The following is a 17,678-nucleotide window of genomic DNA, read 5'->3' on the forward strand; positions in this document are numbered from 1 at the left end:
GAGTCAGGTGCTAGGTGTGGGTGCAAGCTCCCTGAAACAGCTCCACCTTGATCCGGGAGCAGCACACTGAGATCCCATGCCCCACATAGGGAGAGGCTTCCCAACAGGATGAGCAGGTCCTGAGAGCTAACTGACTCCTCCCGCTGTTTTAAGTGAGGGCAGGGCCGGCCCCAGGTAAAACTGTGAAGTCAGTAAGTTTGACTTTTGGACTTCTCCACCCTCCCCGTTCTGCAAACTCCTCACTTCCCACCACACCCCTTTGGGCATTCCACTGCCCTCTACCTCATTCAGGTCTGCTCAACAGAAATTAGCCTTTTACAATTTGGGGTGAATATGTCTCGAAATAAAATGCCTCATCTGCTCTTAAAAACTTATTTCCAGGGGCGCCTGGGTGGCTCAGTCGGTTAAGCGTTCGACTTCAGCTCAGGTCATGATCTTGTGGTTTGTGGGTTTGAGCCCCACATTGGGCTCTGAGCTGGCTTTGGATTCTGTATCTCCCTCTCTCTCTGCCCCTCCCCTGCTCATGTTCTGTCTCTCTCTGTCTCAAAAATAAGACATTAAAAAAAAATTTTTTTTTTTTTTAATTTATTCCCAGAAGCAGGTTGGTTGGTCAGTGATCCCACCGTATGTCAAGGGCTGTGCCATGGACTCCGTGGCCCCTTGCTCTGGAGTTCTTGGTTTTGAAGTTCTAAATTATCCTGTTTATAAAATAAAACATTCATTTTGGAAGAGGGTGACAGAGCAGTAATGTGGCGCTGCAAGTAAACTTGCATTCGAATTTCCTAGAATTCTGAGGGGAAACCGGCATTGATTACTTCCTACTTGTCAAGCATTGAACTTTCACTGACATTTGATTTCCATACCATCCTCATTTCAAATGAAGGAACAAGTTCAGAAAGTTCAGTTTGCCCATGTTGATCCCGCTAGTGAACACTGGAGGTGGAATTAGAACCAGTCAGAATTTGTCTGACTTGTAAGTCCTGTACTTAGGGATAGAAGAGACCTTAGCAACCTCCTGGTCTAGCCTCCTCATTATGGAGCTGAGGAGAAAAGGGCTTATATCAAATGGCTTCCCCAAGTTCACTGATCCTCTGCCCAACAGCTCAGGAAATTCAACCAGGCAACAAGTGTGTGTGTATATATATCTGTCCATACGTTTTTGGTATAATAACTTCTCCCTTCCTCCGAATGGCTTTGCTCTTTTTATTGACAGTATTGCAATATGCTGCTTACTGAAACCATTTAAAAATTCTTCGTAGATGCGGTATAAATAAAATAAGAAGGAATATCAGATCCTGGACTAGAGTTCAGTTTCTTAATTTAAATGTGGGACCTTTTCAGTTACAGCATGTGGCCATCTACCAACACCTGCATAAGTGTTGACAATACTATACATGAAGTGGCTATCCTACACACACTGAGGCAGTCTTTTATAACTTCATGTATGCTCCCCTAGTATAGTTCACATTTTCTAAGAAAAATCCTTACCCTCCACCCTTCATTTTAAATGGAATGGCACCTTTTAGAAACCAAAGGAGAAAAGTGACCAATACTTATTTTTTTTTTAATAAACATTTATTTTGAACTACGTGACTTACTACATTAATCCTCACTGCAGTATAATGGATACTATTATCTTACAATTTTCAAGCAAAGATCCTGCCACACTGTCCTCACCAGCAACAGACTTTAAAACACAATTATGATGGAGGCATCTGGGTGGCTCAGTCAGTTTGAGCCCTGCATCAGGCTCTGCGTTGACAGTGCAGAGCCTGCTTTGGATCCTGTCTCCCTCTCTGCCCCTCTCCAGCTCACACACACACTGTCCCTCAGAAATAAACTTTAAAAAAAAGTTAAAAAACAAAAACAAAAACAATTATGATGGTCCACAAGGGAACCTCAGATTAAACATGGGCATGACTGCCTGGAATATTAATATTACTTGGTGGTCATTTAAAACTTTCCAAAAAGTTTTTAGCAGGAATTTATTATTAATTAGAACACAAAATTCACATGGATTTTTTTTTTTAAGCTAAAACAAGAGATTTGAAAGAAATGTCATGCCTGGCAATAGAGTGGAATGCAGTGTGGGGCCATGCTTTTCTGTCCCAGTGAGTACCTTCAGTAGAAAAGTTTGAGGAGTAAACTAACAAGCTAACAAAATACTGTTAGAAAAAACAAGTATTGGGGCACCTGGGTGGCTCAGTCAGTTAAGCATCCAACTCTTGATTTTGGCTCAGGTCATGATCTCATGGTTTGTGGGATCGAGCCCCGCATCAGGCTCTGCGCCTGCAGAGTACAGAGCCTGCTTGGGATTCTCTCTCTCTCCTTCTCTCTCTGCTTATCTCCAGCACGTGCACACACACACTCTCTCAAAAATAAACGTTAAAAAAAAAGAAAGAAACAAATATTTAATGCCTCCTTATACTAATTTATTCTTAAGAAGCCCCATTTTTCTCTCTTGTATATATTATCTATTATCTATATTTAAGCCAAATGGAATGGCAATTTTACTTTCAGAAGTAATAAATATTCCTGAATATGAAATTTTAAAAACGTATTCATATACAAAATTTAGAATTTTCTACCCCACAAAAAATAGGTGCAATTAATTTTAATATATTTTCTTAATACTTATATGTTTAATATATTTATTAAATTATTAAAATATATTTAATATATTTTCCAATATAATGTAGTCCCCCTACCCCTTATCTAGGGGAATATGTTCCAAGACCCCTAGTGGATGCCTGAAGCCACAGATACTACCAAACCCTGTATATATAATTTTTTCCTGCACATACACACATAGGATAGTTTAATTTATAAATTAGACACAGTAAGATTGACAAAAACTAATAATGTAGAATAATGATAACATACTGTAACATAAGTTATGTGAATGTGGTCTCTCTCAAAATATCTTACTGTACTGTACTCACCCTTCTTGGGATATTTGATGATAAAATGTCATGTGAGGAGATGAAGCAAGGTGAATGATGTAGGCACTGTGACCTAGTGCTAGGCTGCTGTTGACCTTCTGAGGATACATCAGAAAGAGGATCATCTGCTTCTGGACCACAGTTGACCACAGGTAACTGGAACCACCGGTAAGAGGGAGCTACACCGCATGCAAAATATTATCATTGCAACATGGAATCAATATTAAAAAGTGACTAAGTTACTTGACATTCTTTTTTTCATATTAAGTTTTCAGAATCCAGTGTGTATTTTGCACTTTAACGATCCAGCCCAGCCACATGGCAAGGGCTCAGCAGTCATACGTGGCCTGTGGTTACCACCTGATGGCAGCTCTAGAATTCTGAGACCTCATCACTCAAACACTTTCACTTTCTAGAAGAAATTGAGGCCTAGAAAGAGAAAGTGAGTCTCAGCAAGTTAACAGCATGTCAGAGTCCCAATCTAAGGCTCTTCAAATGTCTGTTTCTGTGTGACTGTTACTCTTTTCTTGAAGTATGTGTGCTGTTTTCAAGTAAAACAGCTCCTGATTAAATGAGCTACAACTTCTGGAAAAATGTTATTGAGTTATTTCTCCAGGAGTTCTTTAAGAGGATTAATTCAAAGATCTGCCACCAAACATGCATCTGCCAACAGGATCCGTTCATTTAATCCTTTTCTAAGGGGAACGTAGAGATGAACTTGACCAGTGTAGCAGAGTCTAAAAGTTCTGGCAATCAGCAGCCTAAATGGCCATTGATACAGCTTGTAGGACATGTTGATAATCAGAACTCAAGAGCACACCTCCCTCTAGAGGAGCAAACATTATTACAAGGACAATGAACACAAAATTAAAATGGCACACAGTAAGAAAAAGTTGCCTTGAGATTATGATTCATATAAAAAGCAAATATGCCTTGTATGGTAACTGGCACCTTAAACCCATTTATTGTATCTTGAATAAACAAACTCTTTTAAAAGATGTAATTCTAGCCTGGTCCCTTGGTCTTTTTAAAATCACTGATGTGCTACACTTTTTAAAAATAATGAATTGTAAAGAAGAAAATTTAGGACTACCTGGTCTGACTCCCTCAATCCACAGATGAAAAATCTCCCCCCAGAGGAAAGTGGCTTACCCACTCCTCCAGCCAAGAGAGAGAGATTGGGCTAGTGGCTCCTTTAGCCCCTCAAGCAAAGTCTGACAGTGTTTACATGCTGGGGGAGCAGGAGACAAGCTCCCAACATTACTGCCAATGTTGGTACCATTTAATGAAAAACCAGGTTAGGCAAGACCAAATATGTAGTCAACAATCATGCCAATCTCCTGGGGATGGGGTATTCTTTTATGCCCTGTTGAGGGAACTGATCAGGATGGTGCCTCACTGTGGTAGTTTCTGAGCTTCTCAAGTGAGCAGAGGTCTTGTTTAAATTCAGAACCATCCTCTATTTATTTATTTAATTAATTTATTTAGGTTCCATGCCCAACGGGGCTTGAACCCATGACCCTGTGATCAAGACCTGCAGGGCACACCTGGGTGGCTCAGTTGGTTGAGCATCCAACTTTCGGCTCAGGTCACGATCTCGCAGTTTGTGGGTTTGAGCCCCACATCGGGCTCTATGCTGACAGCTCAGAGCCTGGAGCCTGCTTCAGATTGTGTGTGTGTGTCTCTCTCTGCCCCTCCCCTGTTCATGCTCTGTCTCTCTCTGTCTCAAAAATAAACATTTTTTTAAAAATTAAAAAAAAAAAAAAAAAGACCTGAGCTGAGATCAAGAACTAGATGTTTAAGAGGAGGGGCCCAGATGGCGGAGCAGCATGGAAGTTTTCTGTTTCTCTCATCCCTGAAATGTAGTTAGATCAACACCAAACCATCCTGCACACCTAGAAAACTGATCTGAGGATTAACACAACAATCTGCACAACCTGAACCACAGAACTTGGCAGGTAGGTGGCGCAGAGAGGTGAACTGGGGGAGAGAGAAGCCATGGAGGGTAGGGAGCTATTTTTGCTTGCAGAGAAAGGACAGACACAGAGGGGAGAGTACAGAAAAAGCACTCCCCCCCAAAGCAGCTGGAGAGAGAGAGAAAGAATGGAAACACCCATAAGGGACTGAACAAGAAAAGGAGAAAGGAGAGGGTTTAAATACCATTAGGACTCTATAAACAGGGCAGCACAGAGTCTGAAACTCTGCAGCTCAATACCTGGCGGAGTCCTAGTGGGAAGGGTGAATCCCCAGGAGCAGATAGTGAGGTCTGAGGGGTCCTCAGGCCACACAGGGAGAGGCAATTCCCCTGCTGAGAGGACATTTAGTAGAGGCTGTGCAGCCTTCCCATAGGCAAAGGTTCCAGTGGGCCCCGGAAAAGTGCCATGTTTGCTGGTGTTGGTACAAGGACGTTAAGGGGGAAGATTGACGCCAGATGTGTGTTGTGATTTACCATAATCCCTGAAATGCTGCTGCTACAAGATCCCTCGAACTTCTTCTGGGGTGGGCTGGCACCCAGCCACAGTCTCTGGGCATCTGTAGCAGCACAGTTGCACGAACATTCCTCAGGGAAGGCCGGCACCCGGCCGTTGCTCAACGAGACCCTCCCCCAGAGGGTCAGAGTAGGTCAAAGCTGCAGGGCCCTCAGAAGTGAAGGGTTTAGAAACACAGACCCATCTGAGATAATACTCAAGAGGGAGGTGCCACCTGGCAGGCTGATAAGTTGGCCACAGACAGTGTAGAAGTGGGAAGTGGATGGAAGCTAGAGACAAAGGAGAGGTACTTGATTGCCGGTCGGGGAGAGTACAGAGTTCTGATACTAGAGACTAGGTAGCCGGGTGATGACATTTTCACCCCTCTTGCGCATGCACCTACAAGCGTACATGTGTCACAGCAATTCAACCCAGTAAACTAAGCAGCAACATCTAGCAGAGAATGGAGCCATTATATCAAGCTCCGTCCAGCTGTGCCAACCGTGCTCTAGAGGAACACAAGTCTCTCCGCCTGCTTAGTTTATGAACTATAAAGTACTTCATAGTTTGACTTCTAGGGGAAACTGGATGTAATTTCAATTGTATTTCATTCTGTTCACTGGTCCATCTATTCAATTTTTTGTCTTTTTCTTTTCGTTTCTTATTTGTGAATACATAAAGAGAAACTTATTTTTATTTTCCATTTTTTTAAAACGTTTATTTACTTTTGAGAGAGAGAGACACAGACAGAGCACGAGCGGGGGAGGGGCAGAGAAAGGGAGACACAGAATCCAAAACAGGCTCCAGGCTCCGAGCTGTCAGCACAGAGCCCGGCACGGGGCTTGAACTCACAAACTGTGAGATCATGACCTGAGCCGAAGCCAGACACTCAACCAACTAAGCCACCCAGGTGCCCCTATTTTCCGTTTTATAAAAAGATTTTTATTTAATTTTTTATACTAAATTTATTTTTTTGTAAAATTTTTAATTCTATTTTGCTTTCATCATTTCATTTTATTCTATTTTATTGTATTTTTTTAAATTTCAAACGTTTTCCTACTTTTTCTTTTCTTTCCCTTTTTTCTCTATTCTACCAAGTTTCTTTCAACAACCAGACCAAAACACACAGGCGGTAGCATCCTTTGCTTGATTGTTTTGTGTCGTTTTTAATTTTTATTTTATTTTATTAATTCTTTTTCTTCCTCCAAAATGATAAAACGAAGGAATTCACCCCAAAAGAAAGAACAGGAAGAAATGATAACCAGGGACTAAATCAACACAGATACAAGCAAGATGTCTGAACAAGAATTTAGAATCACGATATTAAGAATACTAGCTGGGTTGAAAAAAGTATAGAATCCCTTCCTGCAGAGATAAAAGAAGTAAAATCGAGTCAGGATGAAATTAAAAATGCTATAACTGAGATGCAATCTTGAATGGCTGCCATGCTGCAAGGATGGATGAAGCAGAGCAGCGAATCAGCAATATAGAGGACAAACTTAAGATGAAGAGAGAGAAAAAGGGGTAGAAGGTTTATGTAAGCAAACCATAGCAGAAAACTTTCCTAATCTGGGGAAAGACACACACATCAAAATCCAGGAAGCACAGAGAACTCCCATTAGATTCAATAAAAACTGACCACTGACAAGGCATATCATAGTCAAATTCACAAAATACACAGACAAGTAAAGAATCATGAAAGCAGCAAGGGGAAAAAAAAGTCCTTAACCTACAAGGGAAGACAGATCAGGTTTGCAGCAGACCTATCCACAGAAACTTGGCAGGCCAGAAAGGAGTGGCAGGATAGATTCAAATCAGAAAGATTTGCAGCCAAGAGTTCTTTACCCAGCAAGGCTGTCATTCAAAATAGAAGAAGAGATAAAGAGTTTCCCAAACAAAAACTAAAGGACTTCGTGACCACTAAACTAGCCCTGCAAAAAATTTTAAGGGGGACTCTCTGAGGGGAGAAAAGACAAAACAAAACAAAAAAGACCAAAAGCAATAAAGACTAGAAAGGACCAGAGAACATGACCAGAAACTCCAACACTACAGGCAACACAATGGCAGTAAATTCATCATCTTTCAGTATTCACTCTAAATGTCAATGGACTAAACATTCCAATCAAAAGACAAAGGGCAAAAGAATGAATAAGAAACAAGATCCATCTATATGCTGTTTATAAGAGACCCATTTTAGACCTAAAGACACCTTCAGATTGAAAGTAAGGGTATGGAGAACCATCTATCATGCTACTGGTCGAAAGAAAGCTGGAGTAGCCATACTTATATCACACAATCTAGATTTTAAAATAAAGACTATAACAAGAGCTGAAGAAGGGCATTATATCATAATTAAGGGGTCTATCCAGCAAGAAGACCTAACAATTGTAAACACTTATGCCCCCAATGTGAGAGTACCCAAATATATAAATCAATTAATCACAAATATAAAGAAACTCATTGACAACAATACCATAACAGTAAGGGACTTCAACACCCCACTCACAGCAATAGATCATCTAAGCAGAAAATCAACAAGAAAACAATGGCTTTCAATCACACATTGGACAGGATGGACTTAACCAATATATTCAGAACATTTCATCCTAAAGCAGCAGAATACACATTCTGGAGGATGATGGAACATCCTCCAGAACAGAACACATACTGGGACACAGATCAGCCCTCGACAAGTACAAAAAGATTAAGATCATACCATGCACGTTTTCAGATGACAACGTTATGAAACTCGAAATCAACCACAAGAAAAAATTTGGAAAGACAACATATACTTGGAGACTAAAGAACATCCTAGCCAATGAATGGGCTAACCAAGAAGTTAAAGGGGAAATTAAAAAGTACATGGAAGTCAATGAAAATGTTAACACCACAGCCCAAAAACTCTGGGACACAGAAGGCAGTCATAAGAAGGAAGTATAGAGCAATCCAGGCCTTCATTAAGAAGGAAAAAAGGTCTCAGATATACAACCTAATCTCACACCTTAAAGAGCTGGGGAAAAAACCAGCAAATAAAACCCAAAACCAGCTGAAGATGGGAAATAATAAAGATTAGAGCAGAAATCAATGCTATCAAAATCAAAAAACCAGTAGAACAGATCAATGAAACCAGGAGCTGGTTCTTGGAGAGAATTAACAAAATTGATAAACCACTAGCCAGTTTGATCAAAAAGAAAAAGGAAGGGACCCAAATAAATAAAATGAAGAATGAAAGAGGAGAGCTAAACCCTTCACAACCAACACTGCAGAAATACAAACAATAATAAGAGAATAAAATGAGCAATTATATGCCAATAAGTTGGGCAAACTGGAAGAAATGGACAATTGCTAGAAACATATAAACTACCAAAACTGAAATAAGAAGAAACAGAAAATTTGAACAGACCCATAACCAGTAAAGAAATTTGTATTAGTAATCAAAAATCTCCCAAAAAAGAAAAGTCCAGGACTGGATGGCTTTCCAGGGGAATTCTACAAACATTTAAAGAACATTTAAAGAACATTCTTTTGAAGCTGTTCCAAAAAATAGAAATGGAGGGAAAACTGCCAAACCCATTCTATGAAGCCAGCATTATCTTGATTCCAAAACCAGACAAAGACCCCACTAAAAAGGAGAACTACAGACCAATTTCCCTGATGAACATGGATGCAAAAATCCCCAACAAGACACTAGCCAACCAATCCAACAATACATTAAAAGAATTATTCACCACGACCAAGTGGGATTCATACCTCGGATGCAGGGCTGGTTAAATATCCACAAAACAATCAATGTGATACATCACATCAATAAAAGAAAGGACAAGAACCACATGATCCTCTAAAAAGATGAAGAGAAAGCATGTGACAAAATACAGCATCCTTTCTTGATAAAAACTCTCAAGAAAGTAGGAATAGAAGGATCATACCTCAAGACCACAAAAGCCACATATGAAAGACCCACCACTAATATCCTCAACGGGGAAAAACTGAGAGCTTTCCCCCTAAGGTCAGGAACGTGACAGGGATAGCCACTCTCACCACTGTTATTAAACACAGTATTGGAAGTCCTAGCCTCAGCAATCAGACAACACAAGGGAATAATAGCCATCCAAATCAGCAAGGAGGAAGTCAAACTTTCACTCTTTGCAGATGACATGATATTCTATATGGAAAACCCAAAAGATTCCACCAAAAAACTGCTAGAATTGATCCATGAATTCAACAAATTCTCAGGATATAAAATCAATGCACAGAAATCTGTTGCATTTCTATACACTGATAATGAAACAACAGAGAAATCAAGGAATCAATCCCATTTACAATTGCACCAAAAACCATAAAATACCTAGGAATAAACCTAACCAAAGAAGTGAAAAATCTATATACTGAAAACTTTAGTAAGCTCATGAAAAAACTGAAGACACAAAAAAGTGGAAAAATATTCCATGCTCACGGATTGTAAGAATAAATATTGTTAAAATGTTGGTCCTACCCAAAGCAATCTACATATTCAATGCAATATATCAAAATAACACCAGCATTCTTCACAGAGCTAGAACAAACAATCCCAAAATGTGTATGGAACCAGAAAAGACCCCAAATAGCCAAAGCAATCTTGAAAAAGAAAACCAAAGCTGGAGGCATCACAATCCCAGACTTCAAGATGTGTTACAAATATCACCAGGACAGTATGGTACTGGCACAAAAACAAATACTTAGAACAATGGAACAAAATAGAGAACCCAGAAATGGGCCCACAAATGTATGGCCAACTAATCTTCGACAAAGCAGGAAAGAATATCCAGTGGAATAAACACAGTGTCTTCAGCAAGTGGTGTTGGGACAACTGGACAGCGACATGCAGAAAAATGAACCGGGACCACTTTCTTGGAACTAGAGTGTATTATGTAAGCAAAATTAGAGAAAGACAAATATAACATGATTTCACTCATATGTAGAATTCAAGATACAAAACAGATGAACATAAGGGAAGGGAAGCAAAAATAATATAAAAACAGGGAGGGGGACAAAACATCAGAGACTCAAATATAGACAACAAACAGAGGGTTGCTGGAGGGGTTGTGGGCAGGGGGGTTGGGCTATATGAGTAAGGGGCATTAAGGAAGACACTTGTTGGGATGAGCACTGGGTGTTATACATAGGGGATGAACCACTGGAATCTACTCCTGAAATCATTATTGTACTATATGCTAACTTGGATATAAACTAAAAAATTAAAAAAAAAAAAAAAGAGTTGGACACTTAAGTGACTAAGCCACCAAGGTACCTCTCAAGTCAGAACCATCTTTTAAAATAAATTTATCTTAAAAACTTTGTCTATTCAGTCTATATTTTAGAAAAGATGACAAAATGTGTAAACACAAATGTTGGTTTCAAAGATTCCCATTGTTACACATTGTGGTGATTGAAGAATTCATCAGTCAATCCAATTTTGGCTGAGCACTTTGGATAATGCTCAAATGGTGTCACATGGTCAAAGTCAAAATATCAATCTAGTTTAAAACCCATGAGTTCCAGGGACGCCTGGGTGGCTCAGTCGGCTAAGCGTCAAACTCGATTTCAGTTCAGGTCATGATCCCATGAACCGTGAGAATAAGCCCCAGCGTTGGCTCTGTGCTAACAGTGCAGGAACAGGCTTGGGATTCTCCCCCCCACCCGACACCCCCGCCACTCCCCTGCTCTTGTGCACACACGCTCCCTCTCAAATAAATACTAAAAACAAAAACCCATCAGTTCCATTGACTTGAGTGCCACAGGGGCAGTGCTATAGCCTACAGACAAAGCTCGGGTCAGCCACTTTAAAGTGGACACCGCTGGTCAGGGTAGGGCTAGAGAGGGTACAAAGAAGTCCACATCAACTTCTACTTTTCATTGTTATGAACATGAGGGGCGCATCCAATTGATGTAATACTCTCATTTTTGTTTAAGGAACACGACCTATCATTCACTTAAATATTTATGGAGCATTTACTATGTTTCAGACAGCATTCTAGGTGCTGGGATACAAAACTGAACAAAGGTAAAAATCCTTGCCCTTATGAAGCTTACATTCTAATCAGAGTTTCGGAAGTGAGCGAAGACACGTGATATACAGAAGTAAATTCAATATCTAAGTAAGTGAGTTAGAAGAGCTCTAGAAAAACAGTGCAAAGGTAATAAAGAATGTAGGGGCCTCAGGGAAGTGGGCAGACAGCCATGCCAAACAGTGGTTAGGATAGGGCACTCAGAAGGTGGCATCATATTTTAAAACAAGGATCAGGTTCGGCAGAACTAAAGCTTCCATCAGCCTTTGTTCTTTATACAGGTTCTCCAACTGCACCCTACTAGTGGCATCTGAATTTCAGACCCAAAAGTTCATTTCAAGTGACACCAAGCAAGTCCAGGACCAGTAGGCATCACGATTCTGCCTATACCGACTTTATTTGGCCCACATGGTTAAACCTTGATGCTCAGGCAAAAACAGTTACTTAAAAGTAATAAGACAAGTATATAGACACTAAGTGACAAGCCCTGTTTTTAATACGCTTTAAATCATCTTAAAAAACACTTTTATGGAAACTTTTATACATAGAAATAGAATAACACAATGAATCCTATACACCCATTACTCTCAGCTTTAGCACTTTACTAATGTTCTGATCTTGTCTTGTCTACTGCAGGGATGGGGATAAAGATGGAGTATTTTCAAGCAATCCCAGACATCCTATTTGTCTGACCCATAAAGTCTTCAGTCCACACAGAGAGCACAATTTTTAAAATGGAACAATACCACCCTCATATCCAGTAAAATTACAATTCCTTCCTATCATCATCGAATACCTACTCCATTTTAAATTTCTTCTGTTTGCCTAACAAACAAACACAAAAAGCCCATCTTCTTACAATTGATTTGGTCTAATCAGGATCCAAACGACGTCCCCAGCATTGGCATGCCTGCCTCTTAGACTTCTTTCACTTTTTGCAACAGTTTTTCTTCCTTTTTCCCTGACAGATATTCTGACTCTGGATTTGGATGACTGATTCCTCCCAGCCTCAGTTAATCCAGCCCCTGTGTGCCGCTGACCACATCTGGAGACTACCTGGATTCAGGCTCAGTGGCTTCTGTAGGAGGCAAGATACTTCACAGGTGGCTGTGTTGCGCTTCTTCCTACTCCACAACAGGAGCGCCCACGTGTCTGGCTGTTCCACTTTCAGTGACTGAGCAATGGGTCTAGGCATTGAAGGCCTGATCCACCCCTCACCAAGCTCTCCTCAGCGTCCTTCACAGGAACTCTGTGAGGTGGGCCCCACTACTATCTCCACAGAGGTCGCCGCATCTGTCTACTTCATGGCATCAGGTTCTGAGAACCCGAAGCCGCCAACACCACCAAGGCTTGGCCTGCACCTGAGCTCAAATAGATCCCTTCCCTTTCTAAGTCCTGAAACACACCCACGGGGTCTTTCAGAACTCGTTGTCAGACACCAAGAGCCTTGTGTCCTCAGCATCTCCTCTGAGGGTTCCCTTTTACTTACTGCATTTAAACTCTGGCTCTCCTGGGGGCACTGCTCGACTTGCCACCCTTAGTTTCATGTCATCAGACACCGCTCACTTCCCCTCCAAGTGGCAAGCATCGATGCCACGCCCTCCCCGGCCCACTTCCCTTCTCTCCCTGAAGACTGAAGCAGGGCTCCTACGGACACTCTAAAACTAGGCCTGTCCTAACACAGATGGCCCTGCCATGCCCTAGCCTCAGTTCCCTGGCCTTCCGGCCTTCAATGCTTTTGTCTGCTACCCTCCCGTGGCCACTCCCACCCATGGCTGCACCGCAGATATGTCCAAGGGCAGCTTTCCATTAGTATGACCTTAAACATACCTTTCTCTGGCCTCCTCTGTTTTTCCAACTTCTGCACGCTAGTAGCATCGTGACTCCAACAATTCTTTGGCCCCAAGGACCTACCACTTTTTCAATGACAAATCTAGAACCCCATGATGGTCATAAACAGTGGTTACACAGGTTAAAAATCTCATCCAAAGAGGATGAGGTTGATCAGCCTTTAAACAAAACTACTACTAAACAAACAAAAACTACTAAGTAGCACTCATGAGACATGGAAGCGTCTCAGAGAGCTACAAGTAGCTCTGCTCACACACTAGATGACCCCTTTACCATTCTGGGGGGGTGGAAAATGAGGACAAAGATTGTGTGGCTGTGTGGTTACTCTAGCTGTAGGACAGCCACCTCCTCACACTCATGGCCTGCCAGCACTCAAAGCACGATGTGCAGTGACACAGAAGATGAAGGAAAGCTGAAAACCAAAGTCAAGAATTCCACCAATTCAAGTCTTGGTTCCTCAAATTCAAGTCCAGAGGTTTCCATAACACTATCAACTGGGACCAAGATGCATGGAGAACACAGGTGCAAGAAAGGCATCTTCTACTTCGGAAACTAGCTTAGATGATTTGATACCCAGCATTCCAATTTGCCCTGGGGCATTTACAAAAGTCTTTATGTCCAAGGCAACACAAACCCAAAGGCTACAGAAGTTAAAAACTGCAACCGAAATGTAGGGACTGTGACAACTTAATCCGATTCAAAACACAGCATAAAGAGCTCTTGCTTAATGATTACCCATGGTTGAAAGCTGTGTCCATCTGATGTGCTCATAAAACATCTTCCTGGGAAACTATACTTTGAGGAGATGCTGATCAGTGCAACTCTTTCACCATGACAAAGTAACCCCCAGAAGTCAAGGTAGAACTCTGAACGGTCATGGTCTCTACTTACTGTGTGTATAAACAACTAAAAATTAGAAAACCTGTCAAGCTTTTGAAAACAAAAAGATTTTAATGTCTTCCTTTGGAGCCCATGACGTTTGAGATGTCCTTAAACCGAATTTTTTTTTTTTACCAGCTTTTAGAACTTTTCAACTCTTCATTTGCCAATCCAAAAGACTAATGAGATCACAGCCACAAAACAGGATAGGCCCACTACCAAAAAACAGCAAGCTGCTCACACTGAATTCAACAGAACATTCTTGAAAAGGAGAGACCATCTCAAACAACCCTTTGTACCAAACCAAAACGTTTTCCAACCTCTTGAGTCCATCTTCATCAAGGAGAGAGAAAACTGAAGGAAACCTGCTGCCAGCACAGACACCTGGGTTTCCTACTTGTCAGACTGAGACAAATAGTGCCACCATAGTTCCTGTCTTTTTGCTGCAAGGCCGTGCTCAAATGCTGGAGCATCTGGGCCTGTGCAAGTTCTGGTCCCAAACTGCTTCATCACAGGAAGGATGACACCTAGAGCAGCCCTGGAGATAGCTGTGATTTTGTGCTTCAAAGAAATTATCCAAATTTCTCACAGTTAACTTTTAGAAAGAACGTACATTATTTGAAAGGATTAAGTATCAACAAAATATGACAGGAAATCAGATACACGTACAATTGACAAAATTATGTACCAGCCTTTGAGTCAAAGACCCAAACCTCATCCCTCCAGATGGAAAGTAACTATACAACCAATAATCCATGGGCACTTAAAACCTGTCAGGCACTCAAAATTCAATTGCAACTGAAGTCAGCAAATAGCTCTAGAAGTCTGCCTAAGAAGAGACTCCTCCTAAGCCTTCTGGTGAGAAAGACAAGAATGGGGACATACAGTTTCAGACAAGTTTGCCAGGAATATTACCAGTGGCCCACAAATCCAAACAGGGAAACAGCCTATCAGCAAGACAGTTATTAGAAAAATGTTCCTCAAATTAGAATCTACCCCCCCCTTTGTTTAAAGTAGGTTCCACGCCCAGCGTGGGGCCCAAATTGGGGCTTGAACTCACGACCCTCATGCTTAACCAAGCTACCCAGACACCCCCTAGAATCTCCCTATAGTCCCAAATTTTGGTATTTTACAAGCCACTTCCTGCCGGAAGCAATGCAAATGAGAAGGAATTGTCCCTGTATCTTGCTGACACTACTTCTGCCCAAGAGAAATTGATTCCAAACTTCATAATTACATTAGATTCACCAAAAGATAGCACTGAGAAACTTGGCCTCTTCAAATACACCCTGTCAGAGAGTAAGACCAAACAAATACAACATAGGGAAGATCCTGAAGATAAAACCCTCAAAGGTGTATAGAATTGTTAAGTCTGTTTCTGCTTTCCCTTTGGTTAATTGTAGAATATTTTAGAGGGGCTGTTGTATTTCACTGAATTACATTTTGCATTTTGAACTTTTTGAAGTCAGGGAGAAGATCGTATTAACATAATAAATGTGACCTAATATTTTAAAAGCTTAGTTGACCACCCCCACTAGCCCACCAACCTTCAAACAAGCAGGTGCAAGCTTCAGTTTAAGGTAAACTAAGCTTATTTGTAGCAACTATTTCTGATGCAAGGGCTAAAACAGACATTTCTAACATAAAGTATATGGTAAAAGTTAAAAATTAATTTCTTTTGACCTTTGTGCTTTGTTGCAATGTAAGCTTTTATCTCATCTCTTACCCCCAAAACCTGCTCCAGCCACATTCCTTCCCAACACAGGAAGTGGCAACTCCAACAGTCTCTCAGTTGCTTGGGTCACAAATCCTGAAGTCATCCCTCACTGTCTGTCACCCACCTGATACATACTCCCCTCAGCACATCAGGGTTGCTCTACTTTGTGTTACACCCAGAATCCCACTGCTCTCTCCAAGTCCACTGCTACCATCCTAGACCAAGTCACCACCATCGCTCATGTGGGCTACCACCGTAACCACCCACTGGTCTCCCACCCTTGCTTCCTACTCAGGACTCCACACAGGCTAGAGAGATCAAGATCCTCCCAAAACCCAAGTCAGATCATATCCTTCCTCTGCTCAAAACCTTCTAATAGCCTGGCACCATCGGATCTCCTCTTTCTCAGTTATGGGAGTCTCTTGTTTCTAGAACTTTCTGGCACACTTCTGTCTCAAGGCCTTCCCACCTGTTGTGCCTGGAATACCCTTCTCTCCGAATATGCACACGACTCACATTCTTCAAGTATTTGCTCAAATGTAGCTACTTAGTGTGGACTGTTTGACAATGGCAGCCTCCTTCCTCCCCAGGAGTTCTCTCTTTTCTGCATCCTTTCTCTCCACAGAATTCACCACCTACTCAGATACTGTTTTTTATTTACTTGTTTAACGTTTTCCTTTCAAAATGTAAACTACCTGAAGGTAGTAATTTTTTGGTTTTGTTTACTTCTGTATCCCTAGCACCTGAGCCACTCAAATATTTGATGAGTGAACAAACAGGCCAAACAGCGGAGTGTGAAACAGCTTACGAACTGGGATGTCTGAACTCAAGAGTATCAGAGATGATGCATAAGTGCATCACAAATGAACATCAATGCATACCTCACGGTCGTAACAGTTGCAGTGAATGATTATGTCAACAGCCATGTGAATTCTCTTCGAAGGGAAACTCCCTTCTACAGAAACCGTGGCCCTGTGATCAAATGATTTCAGATGGGTCTCTGGCATGTACAAACAAAGCAAATACAATCTGCCAAGTCTGTCCAAAGTGACTTTACACTTAAAGACAATGAATGCTCATTACATTATAACATTTATGATGCCTCAAAAAACACACTGCAGGAGAAAAAAATACATATAAAAATAAAATTGTACAAAGTTCTTCATATAGTTGCTTAAATAAATCCTCTGTCAATACCACACAGAGGCAGTGACTGGGTCTAGATAAGAGAGCTTAGAGCTTTTTACATAATTAGATGAGAACACGTAACTCCGTCTTCACGACACTGCCGTGATAACCTCAGTTAAAATCAGTAGCACGTCTTCAAGATGCAGCTCATAGCTCACAGCGTGGGTGAGAAAAGTGACAGATGGTAAATTACTCTTATGTTGTGGCATTCTGATTCTATTTGCCCTTTTTCATCCTGGCGGTCTTCTCCTTTCTTTTTTTCACATGTTTTGGAATTTTGTTTTTTCTTTTCTCTCTCTGGGCTTCCTTGACCATCTTTTTTCTTTCCTGTAAAAAAACAAAAATAAACTAAAAGAACCTGCAGACTTCATTTGTTCAGGGTATTAACTTTACTATTACAACTAAATAAAAAAATATATGTGAAAAGATAAAAGTGAATATAGCTAGATGAAAATGATTATGATTTAGTAGTGCAATTTCGTTCGAAATTTGTCTTTGGAGTTTCTTAACAGAAATTTGCGGGGCACTTGGGTGGCTCAGTTGGTTAAGTGTCTGACTCTTGATTTTGGCTCAGGTCATTATCTCCCGG

The 17,678-nt window shown here is 41.1% G+C and overlaps 1 protein-coding gene across 2 annotated transcripts in view; it reads right to left on the minus strand.

Moving 5' to 3' along the window:
* Positions 1 to 11,921: 11,921 nt before the first annotated feature.
* The window catches only part of RIOK1 (RIO kinase 1), a 29,876-nt gene continuing 24,119 nt past the window's right edge, over positions 11,922 to 17,678 (minus strand). For both annotated transcript variants that reach the window (XM_007073121.3, XM_007073122.3), the window contains exon 17: positions 11,922 to 17,416. In XM_007073121.3, the coding sequence (XP_007073183.1) occupies positions 17,306 to 17,416 (111 nt within the window). In that variant the 3' untranslated portion in view covers positions 11,922 to 17,305. The remainder of the gene's footprint in view (positions 17,417 to 17,678) is intronic.

Source organism: Panthera tigris, chromosome B2 (assembly GCF_018350195.1).
Source record: "Panthera tigris isolate Pti1 chromosome B2, P.tigris_Pti1_mat1.1, whole genome shotgun sequence".
Classification (NCBI taxonomy): Eukaryota; Metazoa; Chordata; class Mammalia; order Carnivora; family Felidae; genus Panthera; species Panthera tigris.